The 24504-nt window shown below is 45.0% G+C and overlaps 1 protein-coding gene across 2 annotated transcripts; it reads left to right on the top strand.

Annotated features, from left to right (window-relative positions):
* The first annotated feature begins 262 nt into the window (after nucleotides 1–262).
* SLC25A18 (solute carrier family 25 member 18) lies at nucleotides 263–24274 on the top strand. 2 transcript variants are annotated; one of them, XM_014579717.3, is made up of 10 exons: nucleotides 263–515; nucleotides 5111–5229; nucleotides 9076–9198; nucleotides 12011–12066; nucleotides 12924–13014; nucleotides 14308–14426; nucleotides 16220–16412; nucleotides 19211–19365; nucleotides 20770–20845; nucleotides 21620–24274. In XM_014579717.3, exons 2-10 carry the CDS (start codon nucleotides 5207–5209, stop codon nucleotides 21759–21761), a joined length of 978 nt encoding a protein of 325 aa, XP_014435203.1. In that variant the 5' UTR covers nucleotides 263–515; nucleotides 5111–5206; the 3' UTR covers nucleotides 21762–24274. The 2 variants fall into 2 exon arrangements, with proteins under 2 accessions (XP_014435203.1, XP_075752905.1); XM_075896790.1 differs by lacking the exons at nucleotides 263–515; nucleotides 5111–5229 and having other exon boundaries at nucleotides 9109–9235.
* Nucleotides 24275–24504: the final 230 nt, after the last annotated feature.

Genomic DNA, 24504 nt, shown 5'->3' on the forward strand with positions numbered 1-24504 from the left:
TGGGGGAAGCCCAATAGCTCATTACATATAAAACTAGACCAGTGAAAGCTCCAGAGATCAAGTTTAGGAATCAGTTTTCCGCTGGCAGGGATAGGGACTTGACTGGTCTAGCAGGTCTGTGGTTCTGTTAAATGTATGATTATAGCCTGCCAGCTGTCTGAAGGTGGGGCTCAGCTAAGTGGGAGGGAAGGAAATCCAGCCTATGTTAATCTAAAAACCTGTTTTAACTTTAGGTTAAAAACCGAACAGACATTTTTGTGTGAGATTTGCTCTTCCTCACCTAGCTATGGCAGGAAGGGACCAGGAGTGGCTTCTTTCCCAGAGTTATGGAGGAAAAGCCAATAAAACAGGAAAAGGAATTTTACACTACATAAAAACAATAGGAATTTGTAAACTGTCCCTTAAGCTAGGGATGGCATTTGCTTGCCAGTGGAATCCAGCTGTGAGTCAGATATTTGGGTTTGGAAGAAGGAACAAGAACAAGAAGGAAGGAAACTGATGGATCAGAAACAGAGGTAAGTCTCCCCACTTTCTCTTTTGACCCTAATATAGCTGCTCCATCTGTGCATAGCCCAACACATTCACATGCACACATGTTACTAATTACTCATAAATACAAGTTTTCTGGGTAAGTCACAGGCTGGGGGTATTGAGAGGACCTGCCAGATTAGTACTCTGCACTTCTAACCCAGCCTTTGGTCTCCTTAAGCTACGGGTGCCACTTGGGATTCCTGGAGCTTCAGAAATGTTTGGTGATGCTGGATTTCTCTTTAGAGGTGTGTCTAAGCAGCAACCTTCAGACCTGCATCTGAGCTTCCCCAGAGTATCAGAGCTCTCCATTCAGGCCTGTCTCTGGAGAGTAAATTGCTTCGCTAAAGGAGACTAGTATATCCTACACTGTGCTCTTTCAGTGGTTCTTTTGGTCCTTGTCAGAATCAGTTGCCCCAAACAAATCAGGGTGCACTCTAGAAAACTAGCTATCAAAGTGCTTCTCGCAGGCAGCCTGAGCTCTTACCACTTCTGGGAGAAGGGTGATAATGGGAGCTAGAAGAGTTGCCATGCTCACAATTCCTACCATGTGTCTTGTGATTTTTGGTGTTTTTCATCATGCACCAACTCTTGGGCTACGTCTACACTGGCATGAATTTCCGAAAATGCTTTTAACGGAAAAGTTTTCCGTTAAAAGCATTTTCGGAAAAGCGCGTCTAGATTGGCAGGATGCTTTTCCGCAAAAGCACTTTTTGTGGAAAAGCATCCGTGGCCAATCTAGACACGGTTTTCCGCAAAAAAGCCCTGATCGCCTTTTTCACGATCGGGGCTTTTTTGCGAAAACAGTACTATGCTGTCTAGACTGGCCCTTTTGCGCAAAAGTCTTTTGGAAAAAAACTTTTGCCCAAACAGGAGCAGCATAGTTTTTCCGGAAAAGCACTGATGATTTTATATGAGATCATCAGTGCTTTTCCGGAAATTCAAGCGGCCAGTGTAGACAGCTGGCAAGTTTTTCCGGAAAAGCAGATGATTTTCCGGAAAAACTTGTCAGTCTAGACACAGCCTTGAAGTCAGGGTACTGCCTTACAGTCAGTCAACTTTCATTGGAAAAATCAGGTAAGTGTCTAACCCTCAGGGCTGTGAAAAAAAAAACCACCACCACGAAACACTAAAAACAAGTAGTTCTGTACTACAGAACTACTTGTTTTAACATTTATACTGCTACTTCTCTGAGATTTTGAAACACTAAATGCTCCACCACTACAAGGAGCAATCATTATTTTTAAGCAAATCTTGATTTTTTTTTTTTTTAAACACTTGGGGATTGGTAATTCTGGCTGTGGATGTCAGTGAACACTGCCCACAGCCAATTTTAACATCTCATCACCCACAGCATCATCCCATGTACTGTGTAATCTGCTTTGGGACAGTGAAGAATGTACAATTGCCCCAGGCTCTAGCTTTCTGTTAGGGGAGTCTTCTACTCCATGCCCATGCTCCAGATGAATGATATTTGAACTCCCTCTCTGGCAAAACATCAGACTTTGTCCTAACCCAGTTCATACTCAATGTTTGTGTGTATCATGCCATTGCAATGAGTCACGGCTCCCTGGCACTAGCCTGCCCCTGCACTCCCCCCTTCCTTCAGGTCATTCTATATGTGATGAGGGCAGACTGAGGCAGGGGAGAGAGGGGCTAGCAGGGGAATTACTGAACCCAGAGTGCATCTCCCTGGGCCCTGTGTTGGCAGCAATACCTGCTATTCACCTATTCCCTGTTAATGCAGGGCCCCATCCAATGGCAGTGCCTACTCTCCAAAGGATCCTCCCTCTCTAGTCCTCTCCCTTGGATTCACCACTCTTTCCCTGGAAATCCCAGCACCACAATGACCCGCTGTCTAACTGGCCGTGGTTGGTGTCTGCTTCCTCTAGAGCCCCTTCCCCCAGTGCTGCTTTTACACTGACCAGAAGAAAGCATTCGCACAAGGAGCTGCATTTGGAACATCACTGGCTTCAGTTCCTGCCTCTCTCACAACCCAGCTGAGGTCCAGGTCAGGCGGGTCATTCAGTGAGAGAGCTGGGTCTGGAGGAGGCCAGCAGGGGGTGCTGCAGGGGAGGGCTGAGGAGCATCAGGGGAGTTTGGAGGAAGGAGGAAGCTGGGAGAGGATCTGGCCTGCTCTCGGCCTGACTCCAGCAACTGCTGTTTTTGAATGAAAATCTTGAAAACTGCCCATACGCAGTGAAAGAGAGAGTGTGCCCATACGACTGGAAATGGCTGTGGTCTCAGCCCTGGATTCAAGCCATCTTCTCCATCTGTTCGCATGTCTTGGCCGTTCCACTGACCCCCGGCCCTGTGTGCAATAAGGGCAGACATGCAGAGAAAGGCCAGGTGCTGGTGTCTCTCGAGATGAGGCTACAGAGAGCAAAGGTTCTGCTCCCTTCATCCCCTCTTCCAACCCCACTGAAAATATATCCCTGCTTCCTAAAGTGCTTTCCAGGCTGCTGCTGCCTCTGCTTCCCAGTAGAGCTCTGCAAACAAGGGCATACTAGTCCCTGGAGGAGACATCCTTTACTGGGAGTCTTGGAGCCAGCCATGGTGGTGGAGGGGCGGGAGGGTAGTATACCTCATGGTCTTTCAGATGTGACTTTTTACCTCGGGGATTTTTTTGGCTCCTTCTTACAAAAGACAGAATGCTTATGACAGGGGAGGCTGAGTACCATCTGTTCAGTGGTTCCTCAACAATCCTGTTGCTAGCATGAGACCAGTTTAGTGAGCAATCCTGGCAGCTAGAGATGCTCTCATGGCCCACAAAGAGAGCTGTCAGAGCAACTAGAATAATAGGGCTAGCTGTTCTGTGTGGCTTGTCCCTCTTGGGAGGTTTTCTATGTGACTCTTCAGTCCCTTGGACCTGAGCATGAGATTAGACCTTGTATGTATCTCAGGTATAGAACAATCTCACCCATCTGGGGATTAGAGCCGTTGTAATTGGGATGCAGGGTGGGTGGGGAATTCCATAACAGGAGAAATGTAGTCCGAGGCAGGCTTGTCGATATGGATGCACTACCTCGGACTTAGAGCCCCAAGAAGCACTCTGGGAAGTGGCAGGAGGCCTCCCAAAGGCCAATTAGTTTGAATTAGCAGCACTGGAGCATCTGCACTAGCGTTATTTCTGACTTACAAGTTTGGGAATAGTGTTATTCCTTATGAAAAGCGGGACTACAGAGTTTGAATTCCATGTCGCCTTATTCCAGAATAACGGGCTTGGTATTGTGGACACATCGCTTACAAAATTGAGCTTGGGGGGCTAATTTCGGACTAAGGTCCTAGTGTAGACCAGGACTGAGTGACAGATTCTAAACCTAGTTAACTAAATTAAGCAAGCCATAATAATTAGCTAAGCTAAACTTTTTTTTTCTAGCAAAATCCAACACAGCAAACAGGTTGGGAAATTACTTGTTAAATCACACTTATACTAAAATGCATAGAGAGAATCTTGAAGAATTATATATTGCAAAGTAAATGATTTAAGTTACTAACTAGTTGATCCACTCAGTCATATTCACATCTTCAGCCACATCATTTTCTTCCAATGAACAGTTTTTCTTATGATGTTTCATTCTTGCAACTAGGCCCTATATCTTCTTGCACTGCTTACACTTGACACATTTTCCATTTTTACCCAGGGAATGAATTTCTTCAAAAATATTCCCAGACAGGATCTCTCTTATGCCCAGAAGCCACAACAGTGTTTCTGTGGCAAAAGAATGGGGGAATATAGTAAGCTTTTTGTGTGCCTAATAATGTATTTTCTAGTCCACTCCACTGTTATTTTCTATGCTGCTCTGTCCTATCTTATATATTGTCTCTCTGTCTTTAAACCAATATCTTAACTAACTCCTCTGCAGTGCTGGGCCAACATCCACCACCACATAAGCACAGAACAAAGACAATCCTGTCCAGCTTGTCTCTTTCTTTACTCATGTTACTTTTTAGTCTGCTAGGAAACAGAAATTGAAAGCCAGAACTTTCAAGAAGCAAGAGCTAGTATGAAGAAGCGGGCTGTGCCCACGAAAGCTCATGATACCATCTACATGTTTTGTTAGTCTTTAAAATGCCACCGGTCTATTTGTTGAGTGATAGTTTTAAAGTGCTACATAGTTCTGTCTTTTGTTTCAGTCTGTTTGTTGTTTTTTAAGTTTATCCTGTACAGACTAACTTGGCTACCCCCTGAAGCTTCAAGAGCTAGTAATTAGGCTGGATAAACTAAAGCTATTAATTCATTTTTATTAGACTTTAACTGTATGTGTAGCATGTTTGTGATGAGATTTAATTATAACTTATTTTAAATGATACATTTAAGATTTTCTTGATGATTTTTAATTTTTTAAAATGGAATTAAATTTTTAAAAATTGATTTTTAAATTTAAAAAAAATGAATTTTATCTACCCTGGATGTCAATGAAACAATTACATGATGTGTGATAGGTTGTAACCCACTGGTGTATTCTATGCTTTGAAATAGACCACATGCAATAAATACCAGAGACCAGCGTATAACATGCATGTATGCATTAAAGCACATGACAATTGGTGCTATAAGATCTGATGCTCTATCCCCCAGCTGAACAAAGCAGCCTCTTTCAAAGGGAAAAGTGCCTGAGAAAGGTGAAAGAATCACCTGTGTGTGGCAGTCAAGGGAAAAGGTCTGCAAGGAACAATGGGGAGTAAGAAGAAGATCAGGTGAGTGCCTTCCTACAGTTTCTTACCTTTTGGGGCATAGTTCTAGCCTCTTGCTCAACTGCTAGCTGGTTGTCAGTTGCAGCAGCTGGGCCTGCTCTTCTGGTCCTGATTTCTCTGCATTTACACAGAGTTTGGTTTAATTCACTTTTAAAGGCCTATGAGCACTATCAACAGACATCCTAAACCCGCTGCCTGATTTTATGGGAGATTAATAATATAGTTAGACTACATGGGCTATAGGCTTGCCAGTTAATTTGATCAGGATAATAAGGTTCTTGTCCCAGAATCAGGCTACAAGAATTTTCAGAGACCCTTGGGATGTATGACAAGGAAATGCACACTGAGAACAAAAAGCAGCTTTAAGCCTTTTATTGAGATAAATTGAACAGTCATGGAATAGTAATCAAGCAATCAAAGCAATTACAAAAGCAATAATGTTCTGGCAGTGCATGTGGTATTATATACTATAAAACTTTCTTGATTAATATACTGACACCCTTCCTTGATAGCCTTGTGATAAGAGACAAAGGACTAGATTTGCCTTTGGCATGCCAGGGAAGTTCAGTGGTTCAGGTTCTTCATATCTTGAATGGGAAGTGAGGAACTTAGAAGAAGCTAGAGCTAAAAGCTATAGACTATAAAAACTGTAGAGGCTAATTTAAGTGTTTATTTGAAACAAATAAGATCTAACAATTAACTAACAATAAAATAAGTTGAACTTTTCCAACATGATGGGTTGCCCCTATTATTGGGCCTGATCACCAAATACCCCTCCTTCCATGCCCATATTTAAGTTCCTTACCCACAAAAATGTTAGGGTTCATTTACAGTATAAGCTGACATGTTTGTGCATATTAATGACATATTTGTAACAAAGATCGTTAGCTCATCCTCACCTCTGTTATTTCTATCTTAACCGGTTATGTCCATGTTCTTTGTGGTGTACCTGTTATGTCTGAAAAAGGCCATGAAGATGGGTGCCCCTTCCCTACCAACTTGCTTTAACTTGCCCACTTATCTGTGTGAAAGGTCACAATCCAACTTGCCTTTAACTTACCCACAGGCAACATCTTGTATGTTATCTAGCGTTACAGCTAAAATACTCAAATACAAATTGATAAACCTATTATAATAACAAATCTATAGTGTAACAAATGGTCAAACTCATAAGAAAAGATATATCTGCAAGCCAGCAGGCTAGCTCTATAGGTGATTGTCCTAGCACCTCCACCACCTCTAGGACTTCATAAGCAGCCCAGTTCTTTTTCACAGCCCTGCCTGGGCCATTGTGTCAGCTTGCCGGGCTGTGGTACTTCAGGGAGTATGTTACAGGCAAGTGAGAACATAAAAACCATGGGAAAGTCAAGGCCCTTTGGTGCTCAGTCAGCTCCGCAGTCTGTGCTGAGGTGGATGGCTGAACGCCTTCCCCTTTCTGCCTGGGAGGGAGATGTTAGCCAATCAACCTGCAGAATCAGTCCACTCACTAGCAACCTCTCTCAGCACATCCAAGGAGCTCCACATTAGACTGAGGAGGGCCTAGCCTGAGGTGTGGTGAATCCCTGTGAAAACAGTGGTTCAGGCTGGGTCCTCCTGCCAGGGCTGTGCACGTGCAAGAGGTTTGGTAGCTGGGTGGAGGTGTGCTTGTAACAGAAGGGAGGGGGATTGCAGCCGTGGGGGCCTACTTGCCCGGAGCCATCATTTTCAAGGGGCCGCTGACAGAGCCAGCCTTAGGGGTGGGCTGCGACCGCATTTTGGCCCGACCTCCCGAATCCTCCCCCCAACTTTTTTTTTTTTTGCTTGACAAATTTTCCCAGGTGTGTTTGTGTTGTTGGTTTTTTTTTTTTCTTTTTGCTTGACAAATTTTTGTCCGGTATTTTTTTGAAACCATCTGTCAACCCTATGGGTGAGCCAGATGGTCACTCAGAGTTGCCAATTGGTTAGGACCGGCCATGCCTCCTTATGCTAACTACGTGGGAAATGAGGAAGCAGACATCACACTCATGTTCCCATGCTCTGCCCAGGGATGGGGTCCAGAAGGCAGGGTGACCATCTGTCCCGTTTTAACAGGACAGTTCCTTACTTAAGCCTTCTTGAAGGTGTGTCACCTTTGCAAAAAAACCACACACACACACACACAGGTAAATTGTCCTGTATTTCTGCTCCCCCTGCTGGTCAATCGGCATCAGCAGCCTCCTGTTGCTGGCAGAGGAAAGTGGTACTCTCAGTCAGGATGCAGAGGCAGGAAGCCAGTAGGAGAGGCAGTCTGTGTGTGATAGATGGGTAAGTGAGTTTGGGGGTGAGTGAGGACTGTATGTCACTTATGTGCACCCTAAAGCAGAGTTTCTCAAGGGGGGATCTACCCCTTTCAAGCTGCCCCCCCCTAAATTCCCAGAGTTTCTCAGGCAGAAGCCACTGTTAGGGATGTGAATGGCTAACTGGTAAGCCTAACTGGTAGAGGCTGGAGCATCTCCCCGCCTGCCCCAGGCAAGGGGCTGCTCCAGTCGCATGGGGTACACTGGAGGCAGGGGTGCTCCAGCCTAGCTGTGCTGGGTGAAGCAGCCTCTCCGCCCAGCCCCCTTTCAATTGATTAACTGGTTAAATATTACATTTAACCAGTTAACCAATGAAATGGGATTTTACATCCCTAACCACGATACCTGTCCCCACCCACTCACCTGGTCATGAGTGGTGGGGCTAAAGCTGTCAGTGGCAGGGCTGAGTCCTTCATCCCCAGTGCTCCCTGTGGGAGAGAAACCTCCAGAGCCTGTGGGCAGAGTTTGGGGCCCTACTGTACTATGAGGCTGGTAGAGCCCTCAGGGAACAGGGGCCTTAGCCCGTAGCTACCCCCTGGCCACACGCAGCTTCTAGCTACTCCCTCCCTGCCTGCTAGGCTACTCCCTGGTCGCACACAGCCTCTAGTTACTCCCACCTGCACCCTGCGCTAGCGGCCAATCTGCACATAGACTCCAGCTACTCCTTCTCTGCGCTCTGACCTACACCCTGAGCTTCCCTAGCCCTCCTCTGTCCACACCTGAGCTTCCCCCTCCCTGTAGCCTGATTACACCTTTAGGTAAGGCCATGTATGTATGTATGTGACTGCCTGCCTGCCTGCCTGCCTGCCTGGCCCTCAGCCCAGACCTCCATGACACCCTTTCCCTGCTGGGCCCTGGTGTTTTTATAGCATGTTTAGGTGCGGAGGGGTGTCCTGCATAGTTCTGATTGATTGCCATTGAACTTGCTTGCATTCGAGCAGTTTTACCAGGTGTCCCTTATTCACCATAGGGAAATATGCTCACCCTAGCAAAGGAGCTACAGTGCCTAAAAGGGGCAGGGCCATGGGGGAGTCCCTGTTGGTCTTTGCACTGGACTGGCCTTCCGGTAGAGGTAGAAGTCATTCTTTTTGTTTGTGGTTTAGATTTTCAAAGCTACCAGGGTCATTTAGCCACACCACACCCATTGAAAGGACCTGGAGAAATCCCTTGGGCAGCTGTCAGTCTCCCCTTTTACTCTCCACTGTGTCTATTTAAATGGACCTGTTACCACCTCACATTCTTAGTCTAGGTGGCTTCCCAAAACTCCAGTAATGCAGGGAAATGCTATTAGCTTCATTTTACAGATGTGGAACTGGGGCTTAAAGTGACAAAGACTTTTACAAACATTTTAAAAAAGACAGATTTTTAAAAACATGTAGGTGTAGCTGTGCTCAGTGTCACAGCCTCTAACTGGTGTAGGAGCCTAACTCTCATTTTTTTTAAAAAGGGATTTAGACTCTTAGGAAGGCTCAGGGACGGGGCAAGTAGCTGTCATTCCATTGCAGTGTTGAACTTTTCTCCTTTCTCATTTCAGTCTTCCAGCAAAGTTAATCAATGGAGGTGTGGCCGGGCTAGTGGGAGTGAGCTGCGTCTTCCCAATTGATCTGGCGAAAACCCGTCTTCAGAACCAGCAGGGACAAGGAGTCTATACTGGAATGTATGTGTTCTTAGAACCCCCAAGTGGGGGGGCACTAGTAAGTGAACATAAAACTGCCCCAAATTCCCCTCCTCGCTCCCACAAACAATGCTGGGGGTGGCTGGAGCAGAAGACGTCTTCCTCCATTTTCTCTTTCATTCCTCCTCCACTGAGCATAAGAGGCTTCTGCTCCCAGCTGGCTCCCCATCGTTTTGTTTTGTCGGGGAATCCACCAACTAGCTCAGTCTTAGGGCGTCGTCTACTAGTAGTAATTCTTCTTTGAGAAGATTTCCTGGGCCCCCATGTGGGTTCTTCTTGGCATTTGCCTGGAGCCACAGGGATATGCAGCAGAGGAACAAGGAATCTCTAGGCTCCAGGGTGGTGAGACAGGAAAATCATGTAACCGAAATCCCTCCACAACATAAAATAAAATAAAATAAAATAAAATAAACATATTACTAGATAAAGGGCGGAGAGAAATTCAGTGGGCAGCTTGGAGAATAGGGCTACGCAGGTATGCCTAAGCATACGTGGCTGTCCTGTGTGTGTCTGTCAGTATCCTGAAAATGTTTGCCTCTACCCATCCCCTTCCTTTCTCAGCTATAATGTATGCTGGGAAGTTTTTCTCTTGAGTTTATTCACTCATGTGTCAAGAGCCTCATCCTGATGAAATGGGTGGGGAAAGTCTGCACTTCTCCATAGGAACATACAGTGCCAGCGCTCTCAGCCTCCAGCAGCCCAGAGGGTCCTGAGGCCCTGGGAAATGCTGCTTTCCTTCTCCTGTTGATAAAGGCCAGGCAGAGATGTCTTAAGCTACCAGTGCTTCTGGGACTACAAAGAAAGAGGCCCAGAAACAGCAAGCAGTCATCTTACAGTCTGTGGACACTAGAGGGGGCTGGAGGGCAGCAGTATTTATTATTTAGTGAATGCTTGTAAAGCACTCTGAAGATGTGAAGGCCTATGCAATGTATTGCCACCCTTCCTAGAGATTTTTAAGGCCCTGCCCACCCTGCAGACCAGGGTGAATTCCATTAAACATCGTTGCCTTTCTACTTAAAAAAACCAACCCCCACATTCCCAAAAGCAAACACCCTTTTTTCCTGCTGGCAAGAGAAATTCCAAAAGATCAGCTCCCTACCTGTGACTGTGTTGCTAGTTGAGGCTCTAACACCGTTTCTCTGACCAATGGTTAGAAGAAGATAAATTGTTGTTGAGATCCCTGCTAGCCCAGATTTGCTATAGAGCAGTGTTACTGCCCCCAGAAGAAGTGGGGAGCTCACAAAAGGCAATCAAGGGTCACAAGGCTGAAGATTGTATTACAATAAAAAAAATCTTGTTTCCCCTTTCTCTGCACGCTCTTACCCTTCAAGTTCAGATATTTACAGTCAGTCCCTCAAAACACGCACAGATAAATTACCTTGGTTTATTTTTACTTTTTTCTCTTTTATGGTAAAAGTAAGTGGAAACGTGAAAAGTTTTGATGTCAGCCTTTTCATGTTGGCGAGCCCTTATTTGAGGAGCACTACTCTAGAGTAATGTCCAACATACAGCCTCTATAGCATGATTTCATTATAACATTTTACTATGGTCAAAGTATCCCTGTCTTGTTAGAGCTGTACTAGCCATCGCTGTGTTAAATATGGTAGTAGGTAGGATAGTTCTTTTCACAGAATGGGACTTTTGTCTCATTTCAGTCTATTCTTTCTACAGAGGGAGCTGACTCACTTGGGGTTGCCAGATACTTTCACAAAAAATCCCAAACATGGCAGGAAAAAAATTGGTTGAATTAAAAAAAAAAAAATGGGGGACCAAACTTGTTGAGCAAAAATCCACACACTAACCCGCTCTCCCTGCCCCCGTCAGATGAGGCAGGGGAAGAATGTCCCCGCCGGCCTTCTGTCCGAGAGAAACAACAGAAAATACTGGTCATTTTACATGTCTGGTATTTTCTTTTCTTTTTTTTTTTTACCGGACAGAGCCCACAAATACCGGACTATTTGGGTGAAAACCGAACACCTGGTAACCCTAGACTCACTGTAAGGGGAGGTGGACGTGTGTATGCACATACAGGCAGTCCCCGGGTTACGTACAAGATAGGGATTATAGGTTTGTTCTTAAGTTGAATTTGTATGTAAGTCAGAACTGGCTCCAGATTCAGCCGCTGCTGAAACTGATCAGTGGCTGACTACAGGAAGCCGGAGGCAGAGTTGCTCCGCCCCCGGCTTCCTGGAATCAGCCGCTGATCAGTTTCAACAGCGGCTGAATCTGGACTCCTGGGACAGGACTCCAGCACAGCAGGGAGACCCGAGCAAAGCCGCACAGGCGGCGGAATCCCGCTGCCCGTGCGGCTTTGCTCCTTTGCCCCGGAGCAGAGCCGCAGAGGCAGGGGACCCCGCCAGATGTGCGGCTTTGCTCCGGGGCAAAGGAGCAAAGCCGCACGGGCAGCGGGGTCCCGCCGCCTGTGCAGCTTTGCTCAGGTCTCCCTGCTGTGCTGGGGAGTCCCCCCCAGCACACCAGGGAGACCCGGAGCAGCTTTTCTTGCCCCGGAGGACGCGGTGGCAGGACCGCTGCGCTCTGGGCGATCCCGCCACCGCGAGCTCCGGGGCGAGAAAAGCCCTGTTCGTAAGTGCGGATCCGACATAAGTCGGATCCGCGTAAGTCGGGGACTGCCTGTACTACTGCCCAAGCATGTGATCACATTGCCCCATAATAGCCTCTAACCACAGAACCTGTGAACTCTAGCTCTAGTGAAGCTAAAAGGGTTTTTATTAACAAACCAATTGCACAATCCTGGAGCAGCAGTTGCTCACCCCATTTCTCTCTCTGCTTCTAGGCGGGATTGCTTGGTGAAGACTCTGCGATCAGAGGGATTCTTCGGCATGTACCGAGGTAGTCTTTGTGGGAATTTGGGGTCCCCTTTGCAGCAGATTGTCCCAATGTGTCAGTTATATCCTCTCAACAAATGCACATAATGTTACCATTACACTTCTTAGCAACACAGGCATCCCTTATTTCAGACCCTACTGGCCCCGAGGCCCACACAAAGTTACAGCTGTCATTGAGAGCAGCTGATAATTACAGATAAGAGAAATACTGGATCAAAAAAGGGAATCTTCACAGAAGAGCAGTGGAAATGATCAGAGGCAGAGAAATATGAGAGAGAAATAAAATATTGACCAGAAAAGGCCAGTTAGAATGCTTCAGTTTATTTAATTCATAGGCTCAACAGAATTTGATTTTTATTTTTTTATCATTTTGACAAGTAACATGGATGTTCATTTTAAGCATTTTTTTAGACTTACATTCATTTTATTTATTTTTATTTAAATTTACACTTATCCCAGGAGTTGTCCCCCCCCCCCCCCCAATGGCAAGTATTTCATTCTGAGGACTATCAGGTGAGGCTGAATGGAGCTACTGCTGCTCCACAGGTCACAGTTTGAGTACACTGATGTCCATCAAAGCACTGGCTTTCGTATACTATTCACAATCCCCCACCACCGCTGGGCTATTTTGCCCCATTCCTGGTTCTACCTCCATTTGTTGTGTCTTTGAAAGGCCCTTCTTCTCTTGCCTTTGGAAGCTGTGACTAACTGTGACTTCACACACTCATTACATGGAATCATTTGCACATGAGATGTCTCTCTTCCCCGTTCTTACTTTGGGTAATCAATGTGGGAGGGATTTTAATACACCACAGAATGTGATTGAATTAACCCTTTGTCTTCCCTTCTGTCATTGACCAGGGGCTGCGGTGAACCTGACGCTGGTCACACCTGAGAAAGCAATCAAGTTGGCAGCCAATGACTTTTTTCGACAGCTGCTCTCACAGGATGGGTATGGAGGAAATGTTATTGTCTAGCTTTTGCCATGCACAAAATTCTGTGTGTTTTAGGTAGCAAGTATTTGTATGAAGATGATGAACGTTTAGTTTTAGGTGTGAATAAGTGTAGTTTTGTGTGTTTCTGTATGGGTTTGTGTAGTTATGCAGGTGTATAGTTTTGTGAGTGGCTAGCTATATGTTAATCTTCCCAACAATGTGTGCATTTTTCTATCCACATGTGGAATAAAATTTTTACATGCAGATGTGCACCACCAGATGTGCTCTGTTAATCAGCTGAGTGGCATTGGAATATCTCCTGAGCAGCTGCACAAGCACACAGCTTTCAGGGAACACTGGTGACTAATATGCATGCGTATCCAGGATTATTATATTTTTTGCCTTACTCTGAAGCACAGCATTATCAGTGAGTAGATGGACTATTGATCAATTCCTTTGGATGTGCATATACCGGCATGTGTGCGTGAGTCTTCATCTGTCTGTACAGTAGAGAGGACCATAGAAATTAGAGATGAAGAAAACTGTTAAATGATAAAAACACAGACTCCTGTCATGGAAGGATATATCATCTGCATTTGTAAAGGATAAAAGAAAATAGCCAATACCTGTTCATCAACCATAAAATTAATTTGTGGAACTCACTGGTGCAGGATGTTATTGAGACAGCTATCTTAGGTTGGCACTTCATCGGCAAAACTTTTGTCTGTTGAAAAATGCCAGTGTGAACAGCACTTTGTCAGGAGGAGTGGTATTTGAACAACACGGCTGTAGGGGCACAGCCATGTCACTAAAAGTTGCATAATGTAGCCATAGCTCAAGTAATATGTTAAGGATGGAACATAGATGAATAAGAAAAGGATCTATAGTATCTAACAGTATGTTAGGTAGGATGAAATATAATAAAATTATATTCTTACCTCCCTTGGTATAAAAATGCAAAATCTGGGGTGTTTTAGGAGTTTTGTGCCCACTGTCATAGGCAGGCTGTTGGAATAAAGGTATCATTTATGGAAGGATGTGTATGTATCTACATACTGTCTGCAGGGAGCACATGGATAATCAAGGAGGTGTGTGCCCTTGTGTGCTTGTTTTTGTGTGGCTGTGCGGGGCAACATGTCTAATCTGTTTCCTTATAGCTCAGGATACATGTCTAAGGACTCACTGTGGAGCAATCAAGATGCAGCATGACCAGGCTGTATAACTCTCCCCCTCCAGTAGTTGTATAAATCTGTGTCTATCTGTGTCTCTCTCCGCTGTGCATTCTATTATATCTGTGCTATTCCTGCCAGGAAGAAGTTGCCGCTGGAGAGGGAGATGCTGGCTGGCTGCGGCGCTGGAGCCTGCCAAGTGGTGGTCACAACCCCAATGGAGATGCTGAAAATTCAGCTTCAGGATGCTGGACGACTGGGTTAGGCCTTGTTTTACATGGTGGGGGCTGGGAGGGAATATGTTGCTTCATAGTCTGGCAGTAAATTCCTTTGTCACATGCTTGCTGAGATGCTGCTGGAGTCCCTTTAGAGTGCAGATCTCACGGAGCTCTTGATGGTCAGGAAGAGGCTTGTGCCTTCCCCACCACCTCAGTACTTGCTGAAGGGGAGCGCTCAAGGACTCCTGGCCCAGTTTCTCCCAGCAGGCAGTACCACTGGGAGCGACATGGGGACCTTGGCTGTGAGGGGAAGGTCACAGCTCCTGTAGAGCTGACCTTAGCCAGCAGTGATTGGAATTTAATTGTGAAATGTGATTTTGATTCAAGAACAGAAGAACACCTTGGGGAGAAATGCAGAAATGAAAGACTCTTTTACTTATCCAGCTATGTGTGATTGTTTAAGATCTAATTTCTGGACTGGTACGATAGATGAGTAATTGTCTCATGCTCCCATTTTGGGATCTAACTCAAACTCCGTTACCAGCTTTTTACTGTCAGGCTAGTTGTTGGTAGCTATGCAGAGAGGTTGTGCTCTCAGTTTCCTGGAATGGGTCTAAGAAAGGGGAGGGGGAAGTGCTTGGTTCTGATGCTATCAGGTCTGCTAGAGTGATGTGGAATGGGAAGTCCTAGGTGACACTGAAGGTAAATCTACACTGCAGAGTTTTTCCGGAAAAACAATACTTACATCCACACTGCTATTGCGTTCTTTCAACAGCAAGTTGAAAGAACGGAGGGTTTTTTCCGACGGTGGTAAACCTCATTCTACAAGGAAGAAGTCTTTTTCGGAAAAAGGCATGTGTGGACATGGAAGAATGTTTTTTCGAAAGAAGAGGCCTCCAGGAAAAAGCACAGGTGCCCTGGTGGCCACTCCATCCACAGTAATCACAACTGAAATGCGAGATAGTGTCCAATGAATGTAGATGCTATCTTTCAAAAAAGCACATTGCTTTTTCATTGTGCTTTTGCTGTGTAGACGCACTCTTTCGAAAGAAGTTTTTCTAGAAGATCTCTTCCAGAAAAGCTTCTTCCAAAAGAAGCCTGCAGTCTAGACATAGCCAGAGTGTGGTTGTTAGAACTGCGTGACATGCTTTTTCAGGATATTGCAACTATTCACGGATTCAGGGTGAATTTTGGCTCAAAAGAAACTGGGGTTTTTTTAGTAGAAATGTTGAAATTTTTTGTTTTGACATTTTTTAAACAAACTTTGCACATTTCATGCAAAACAGTATTTTTGAATTGACCTGAAATAATTGTTTTTCATTTTGATGAGAAAAACAATTACTTTTGGCTTGAAACTAACTGAATTGTTTTTGGGGGAAAAAAATGGTTTGGTAGCACTTTATAGACTAACAAAACATGTAGATGATATCATGAGCTTTCATGGGCACATCCCACTTCTTCAGATGACCGGTCATCTGAAGAAGGGGGCAGTGCCCATGAAAGCTCATGATACCATCTACATGTTTTATTAGTCTCTAAAGTGCTACCAAACCATTTGTTGTTTTTTTCTGTAACAGACTAACTCGGCTACCCCCTGAAGTTCCTGAATTGTTTCAGATTCTTTTCAGTTGCATCATTGAATCAAAAAACTCAATTATTCTGTCAGTACTGATTGTTCTCTCTTTCTGGGCGGGAGTGATCTTTTGTTGGGGAAAGGATTTAAGGGCAAGTCAACCGGAAGCCAGGCAGTGATATGGGCAGGGGAGCATGTTTAGAAAAATGAGGGATCCCCTCTCTCCCACATACCTAATTCTTCTTTCTTGTTTGTTTTTTAGTTATTCAGCAGCAAAAGGTTTTGGGATCAGATGGGCCAACGGCTCCCTTCTCCCAGCCCCCTCAGGACAGGCCTTATGCTGCTGGTCCTGCTTCAGCCTTCAAGCGCCCCTCGGCTACTGCGATCGCCAGAGATCTTCTGAAAACCGAGGGGCTAATGGGACTGTACAGAGGATTGGGAGTCACTCTGCTCAGGTGAGAGGGTGGGAAAAAACAGGGAGTGATGGGTCAGTATGGGAAATGAATCCTACCCTATCCTAGGGAGGAAAGGTGGGGAACCTCCTGCAAACCAGGAGTTTGTAATCTGTCCCCACCTCCTCACTGCATGGTTGCTGTTCTGCTCCTGAAGGACTTGTCCCAACTACTTGATAAAGATGAGGGGAAAGCTGTACCAGCAGTGTGGTCCAGTGGATAAAGCATTACCCTGGGACTCAGGCAGCCTGTTTCTATTCCTGGCTGTGCCGCTGGCCTGATGGGGACCTTGTGTAAATCATATCAACACTCTTTTCCTATTTGTAAATGTGAAGTATTTTGAGAGCTACTGAGGAGAAGTGTAGTATACAAGCTGAGTGGTATTTATTATTAAGGAAAACTGCCAGATCAATTACTGTATCTAGTTGCTGGGTTTCCCCCCCCCCCCCTTTCCTTCTTCTATTACTGTGAATTACAGGTTGACAGTCTCCATAGAACCAGTCCATTTTACTCTTCTAGCTTCTGGTAGAGCTGTGACCCCAGAAATAGAATGACTAGGCCACGTGGCAATCTAGAGGCAGTAGAAGCAACTCCCATTAACTTCAGTGGCACCACAGAGTGTCACAATATATAAAACTAGAGCTGGCTGAAAAATGGAACTTCATAAACCTGACTACAATATATCTTGTTTGCTCAGTCCAAGTTGTAGCTTAGGGCTAAACACCTCAGCCAAATTGTTTTACAGCATTTTAACATCTCTGCTCACAAGTTTTCCACAAATTAATGAAAAGCAGCTTATGCTTGTAGTTTATTTAATTGAGGAAAAATCCTTAGGTTCAAACCATTCTCAGGGGAAATCTCCATTTAGTTGAACACTTCAGTTCTACCAGAACACAAAATAATTTTCCTTTCATAACTTTTCAGACCATCCTTCCCTTCCCCCAACTTCAGCGGCGGATGCTGAAGCCTTTGGCTCCAAATTCTGCTCTTCTCCATGCCAAACAGAAAGTTCACTCTACTCTGCATTCATCTGTTCCATTCCCTGGATGGATCCATTTTCACATCAAGCAGGAGATTCTTGATCTCCAAATTACAGCTGTGTCTCATCTCAGAGACACTTGAACCATATTTCAGTGAGAATGAAGGCTTGGTTCCCATCTCCTCCCTGACTGGTAGTGATATGCAGAGGTGGGCAATAATTTTTGCAGGGGGAGACCACTTCATGAATTTTGATATGTTGTCATGGGCCAATTCTGGACCCCCAGGGAGAAGGGGTGAGCCTGGGGGCTAGAGAGAGACACAGGGTATGTCTACACTGCTATCCTAGTTCGAACTAGGCTGGCTAATGTAGGCATTTGAACTTCCAAATGAAGCCTGAGATTTAAATATCCCAGGCTTCATTTGTATGTTCCTGGGCGGGTACCATTTTTAAATGGCCGTAGTTTGAACTACCTGTCGCTACACGCAGCATGGACTAGATAGTTTGAATTAAAGCTCCTAATTCGAACTACCATTATTCCTCCTGCAAGGAGTTTTAACGGTAGTTCGAATTAGGAGCTTTAATTCGAACTACCTAGTCCGTGCTGCGTGTAGCTGCGGGCAGGTAGTTCGAACTACGGGCATTTAAAAATGGCGCCTGCTCGGGAACATGCAAATGAAGCCTGGGATATTTAAATTGCAAGTTCGAATGCCTGCATTTGCCACCCTAGAGGCATTGTGTGCGAGAGACAGACTTTGTGACAAAGATTGTGTGCTACGGTGTGTATAGCTGTGTCTAGACTACATGCCTCTGTCGTCAGAGGCATGTAGATTAGACACATAGGCAAAGTCAAATGAAGCCGCGATTTAAATGATCGCGGCTTCATTTAAATTTACATGGCTGCCGCGCTGAGCCGACAAACAGCTGATCAGCTGTTTGTCCGCTCAGCGCGCTAGTCTGGATGCTCCCCTGCCGACATCAAAGCCCTTTGTCGGCAGCCCCGTTATTCCTCGTGGGATGAGGTTTACCGGGGCTGCTGACAAATGGCTTTGATGTCGGCAGGGGAGCGTCCAGACTAGCGCACTGAGCGGACAAACAGCTGATCAGCTGTTTGTCGGCTCAGCGCGGCAGCCATGTAAATTTAAATGAAGCCGCGATCATTTAAATCGCGGCTTCATTTGACTTTGCCAAAACAACAAATCTACATGGCTCCGTCGACGGAGCCATGTAGTTTAGACGTACCCTGAGTGACAGTGACTGTGTGTGAGACAGAGACACAGAGCGTGGATGCTGATGGGTAAGTTTGAGAGAAGCCACGCTCTGTCTCTTTAAGGGACATCGGTCCTGCTATGTTATCTTCCCGCTCTGCACTCTGTGTCTCTTACCATCCCCACTTCAGATTGAAGCAGCTCTGCTACGTGTCTCCCTCTCCCCAACCCTTGCTATGCAGAGATCAGGGGCAGGGACAGGGGAACACCCTGACTTCAGCATTCCCCTCTCCTACTCTGCACAGCTAGCAGGAGAATCCTGGGAGCAGCTCAGCTGCAGGAGGGAGCAAGGTTGGAGGAGGGGCAGCTGAACACATGCTGCCGGCTAAAAGTATGCACACGCTGCTAATCAGCTGGGTGGATGGAGAGAAATGCTTGATGGGCTGAATCCGGCCCTGGTCTGATTTTACCCATCCCTGCCCTAGAGCCTACATGGGTAGGATAAGAAAGAGGCAGTGTATTTTCCTCACTTCATGTCAGAAGCCAGACTCCCTATGCAGTCTATGATCTTGGTCTATGCTGGATGTTTATCTAACGCTTTGCCCTCCTAACAGGGATGTGCCCTTTTCCATTATCTATTTCCCACTGTTTGCCAACATCAACGCATTGGGACAGAGGCACTCTGAGGAGAAGGCACCCTTTATCCATTCTTTTGTGTCTGGCTGTGTAGCGGGATGTGTGGCTGCAGTAGCAGTGACCCCTCTGGATGGTGAGTATCAAATGGCAGCACAGCTTGTCCCGCAGAGAGGGAAGAGATGGACTCCTTTAAACTCAGGTTGTTTAGCTGCTTTCATACCACAACCCCACATTTGGCCGGTGCCTCCCTTTGTGCAAGTCCTTGTGGTGTCTTAGAAATGATGACACAAGAACTGATGGTGCTGGTGGCAGACTGAAGATAGGGGAAATAGGCTCAGGCTCCAACCCCTCGCCTCTCTCTCAACCCTCACCTCTTTTCTGTAGACTTCCCGAACAACACATGACTTACAAACACTGCTATTGGATAATTCTGAGGACATAGACCCTGCTCTTCAGATAACTGCTGCTGAATTCCCTGGAGGCCTGTGATCTCTCACATATGCAAATATTGGTAACTTCCCTAGTTAGGAATCACACTCATAAGAATGGCAGATGTTGCCTTTGAGGGTCAATCGCTATTCTTTAAACAAAATCCCGTCATCATCTGATTGTTGTACACGACGCTGTTTTCCAAAGGCTGGCACCAGTAAGAGGACCAAGACCCCGGATCAAACCCTAAGGCTACATCTACACTGCAGGTTTTTTGCGGAAGAGGAAATGCAAATGGAGCACTAATTGAGCGCTAAAACCCCCCTTTTGCGCAAGAGCCCTTATTCCTCAAAAAATGAGGTTTACAGGTTCTTGCGCAAAAGGGTTTTTTTTCCTGATAAGTGGCCCTGTCTACACAGGGCTTTTTATCGCAAAAACCTCTTCCACAAAGAGGATTGGAAGAAGAGATGCAAATGAGAGTGTAAGATATGCAAATTAGCACTCCATTTGCATTTCCTCATCCCAAAAAACCCGCAGTGTAGATGTAGCCTAGCTGCTGCTGCTTCATTTCCTTGATGAATAACATTTCCCTTCTGCCCTCAAGGGAGCCAGTTCAGAATGCCCTGGGAAAGGTGGCATTCATGCTAAAATTTGACACTCTCCGCAGGGGAATTAACAAAGACTCCAGCTATCTTACCCATTACAAAGATAGCTTCCCCAATTATCACCTCTAATACTATTAACTCACAGACATTTCCCCTTCCCCACCTCTAATATCATTAACTCACTGGCATTCGCCTTCCTTCCCCCCCCCCCCACATCCCCCTTCTGTTCTGTAATGTGATTTGTCCTTTTCATGTGTGTTCATTTTTTAAAATTGTATCCTTTGGTATATATGGTTGTGACTATTTTCTTCCACTATTTGATCTGAGGAAGTGGGTCTGGCCCACGAAAGCTCATCATCTAATAAACCATCTTGTTAGTCTTTAAAGTGCTACATAGTCCTGTATTTTGTTTGGACTAACTTGTTAGGATTCTAATGGTTGTGTGAATGCTACCTTGCAAGGATTTTTTTTTAAATGTTTCTTTTCCATTCTACGCAATTTAGTGTTAAAAACACGAATTCAAACTCTCAAGAAAGGCCTAGGAGAGGACACCTATAATGGAATCATTGACTGCGCCAGGTAAGTAATAATATTCCCTCCCTGCAGGTCTGCTGTTCTGGGTCACCCTGTCCAATTACCATTCCCTTTGACCTTCCTTGAAGTGACAGTGGAACATTTGCCCATCCCCAACCAGCTAACATTCCTGCATAAGTCTCCAGAGGGGCTCCTCATGGAAAGAATCTTTGGTTAGACTGGATCAGAACTCCCTATAGCTTATGCTCCTGCTCCATTCGCTACAGTAGCTCCTGCAGAGAATGGCTGGTACAAGTTAGTTCCCACAACATACCTGACTAAGGACTAAGACACCATAATGCACAAACCAAGTTCTTTAAATAGCTCATCTGCTGGGCAGATGATCAACTGGTTTAAAACTTGTTCAGATTAAATCAGTAGCCTCCCCAGGAATTGAAATTAGGAGGGGTTCGAATTTACAAGGGGGGGTGTGTGTCAGGGGTGACACCGTGAGGGTGAAGGTGGGCTGTATGGCACCATAGTTCACAAAACTGGGGGGGGGGGGTATTGGGGAAATTCAGGGAGGGTATACACCCCCATGGGGGGGGGGGGGGTGTAGGGAAATCCCTGGATGAAATACATAAAGAAAATGCTTAGAGCATTGCCTACATTCCCACAGAGCTTCCCCTCTGAAGGATTGCAGGGTAATCAGTTAAGAACCATGGCTTTGAGTACATCTGGTTTTAATGCAAGAGGATTGCAAAATCTTGGTTCGTAGGTCGCAAATATCTGAAATGCTGTGTGTGGTCACTTTTTTTTTTTTCTGTTTTAAACATGCAGGAAAATCTGGACCCACGAGGGCCCTGCTGCATTCATGAAAGGGGCAGGCTGCCGCGCGCTGGTTATAGCTCCCCTCTTTGGCATAGCCCAGGGTGTCTATTTTATTGGCATTGGTGAATATATCTTAAGATATTTCCACTAGCACTTGTTCTTGCTAAATCAGGCCTGGCTGAAGATTGCACAATTTTCCTCCTCACTTCTGCAGAATGGGATTTGCCAGAAATGAACAGGACCATGTCATAGTAATTTCTTTTATGAACTACACCACCACCTTCGCCTTTCTCTGTGCATGGGAAATGAGCACAGGTGCTCAGTCATATTATGGTGTCATTTTTCTGCCAGTTTTATACAGCCCCTTGATGGTCTACATGCTACATTTAGCTCCTGCGCATTTAAACATAGGGAAGAATGATTTTTGTATTCTTGTTTTTCCCAAGATGATATAACATAATAGCTTTTCCTTTGAATGGCTGTAAGGCAGTAGTAGTATTCATGCAGTTTTTTTTTTATAGAGTTGATATCAAAGATTGCTTGAGATCACAGGCTGCTGTAGGGCAAAGAATCTGAGACTCAGCTCTCACCAGTTTGCCCATATATGATCTGTAATCTCTTGTCCAGTATTCATCTCACTTTGTTTATAAATGCTTCACTGTTTGCCTTGCTTGGAAGTCTAGACTTGCTGTTCCTTTCCCTAGTGTGCAAAGAAGGTAAAAAAATTTGGACTGAGTTTCCACCCTGCTGTGGCTGTTCCTTCAAACAGAGACGGTTCAAACTCACTTGTTCCAGCAAGGAATGTCTGCATGTAAACAGATGAGTCACAAAAGTTCAAAGTCAAAAGGTATAAATGTGAGACAATATTGTTCTTTCTGTGGATGGGAAGAGCTATGTTAGGGGTGGTGGTGGGAAGGCAGCAAAACTAGAAAGAATTAAGGTTTAGGTGAAGTTACATAGAAACAGACACAAACCAAATGTCAATGTTACAGCAAAGCATTAAAGGTATAAAAATACTGTGCTAGCTGAAGGAATCTAGCACCTGGGTGTGCCAAAACAATTCTCCTTGCAACAGGTTAGTGTTCTGGTTCAGGGCCTGCAGGGAAGAACGCTACTGTAATAAGAGATGTCCTTTGGAAATGGAAGTAGAGGGAATGGTAGGGAGAGAAGACACTCTAAGCCTTAGTTAAGTATTTTTCAGGATTCAGTACTGCCAGATTTTCATTGTTTGATCTGCAATTTGTGTAGAGGAGCTCACATCTCTTTTTTGTAGACTTGGTAAAGCAAGAGAAAAGCCTGTATTTCTGCCTCTGAGCCTGGGAGATGAAGGATAATACTTTATAACTTTATCCCTGGTAAGCACATGATAGCACAATGTGAAAGCCTTACTACCACTGCAAGAAAGTAGACAGTTGGCTGAATTTCATTTTACAGGACTAACTACAGGTCTAGAAGTCAGGAATTGACAGGAGTGTTGTACTCAGCTTATCACATCAGTGTATCTCACCCCACACTCTGTACACTAGGTATAATATTTAACATCTTCAAAGGCATTAACTGTTAGTGTTTTATAAAGCAGTCTCTGCTAAGTAGATAATGCAGGAAGGATAACTGTATTATTGTAAATACAAGATACACACTGCTAGCAACAAGAAAGACCTGGTAATAGCAGCTGCAGATCTACTTCCATTGAGACCAGCCCATGCAAGTGATGAAGTATAGTTGCTTAAAGAGTTAGGCTATGTCTACACTGGCCAGTCTTGAGCAAGAACATATATATGCAAATGAGGTGCAGTGATGAATATTGCTGTGCCTCATTTGCATACTTAATGAGCCATCATTTTTGCACAAGGGGCTTTTGTGCAAGAAGGAGCAGTCTACACTACTCCTTTTTTTCAGGCAGAACGGCTCTTGCAGAAGAGGGGTTTTTTCTGCAAGAAGGAGCAGTGTAGACTTGTGTAAAAGCCCCTTGCAGAAAAATGGCGGCTCACTTAAATATGTTCTTGTGCAAGACTGGCCAGTGTAGACTTAGCCTAAAAGTTTGAACTTACTGGAAGGAGGCAGGAGAACCTCTGACCAAAGAGGCTGATGCATTTACAGGTAGTAAGCCATTCTTAACAGCTGTCCTACTAATTCTGTCCTTGCTCAGTGCCAGAAGGGGAGCTACTGCCTCACTTCTAGGAAGGGGAAGAAAGGAGGCTGGTCCTAGATTCCCTTATTCAGAATATTAACTTAAATGATAACAAGGCTCATATACTGATAGAACTTTTCCATCAGTTCAACTAGCCATAATAACAATGATGCGAGAGCAAGATTTTTATTTTAAACACACCACGAGCCACTCAAAACAAACTATTAGTAAATGTCACCACATGTACCACCAGTTCTCCCTGGACAGAGTTGTTCTGTGCACATTTTCTTTCTGGTTCTTCTGGGAAAACAAACTCTGGTCTAATGAGCTCAGTTGTTTACTCCGTCCAAGCTCTACTTAAGGAAAGTGGAGACCTCAGCATACCAGAGAATCCAGCTGTTGGACAGTCTCCACTCTGACTAGAAGTCAATATTTTAGCTTACTCACTAAATGGTGTATTATGCAGCCAATACTATGTTCATATGTGCATTTTAATTTTTCTACTACCCATTAAACTACTACCAAAAAGCTAATTCTTCAGTATTGCTTATAAATATTTGTTGCTTAGTGCTAATTTGTGATAACTAGACTGATCACAGGAACACTGTATTAAAGACACTTAATATCTTTTGCGTATAAAGTTCACCGCACACAAAACAGGTTATGCAGGTGTCAGGGAGCAAGCCTCCCCCCCTCCCCCGTGCCTCAGTGCCCCCTGACTGTAGGAATAAGAGCCTCCGGAAAAGGGCGCTTTTTCCGGAGG

Source organism: Pelodiscus sinensis, chromosome 1 (genome assembly GCF_049634645.1).
Source record: "Pelodiscus sinensis isolate JC-2024 chromosome 1, ASM4963464v1, whole genome shotgun sequence".
Lineage (NCBI taxonomy): Eukaryota > Metazoa > Chordata > Testudines > Trionychidae > Pelodiscus > Pelodiscus sinensis.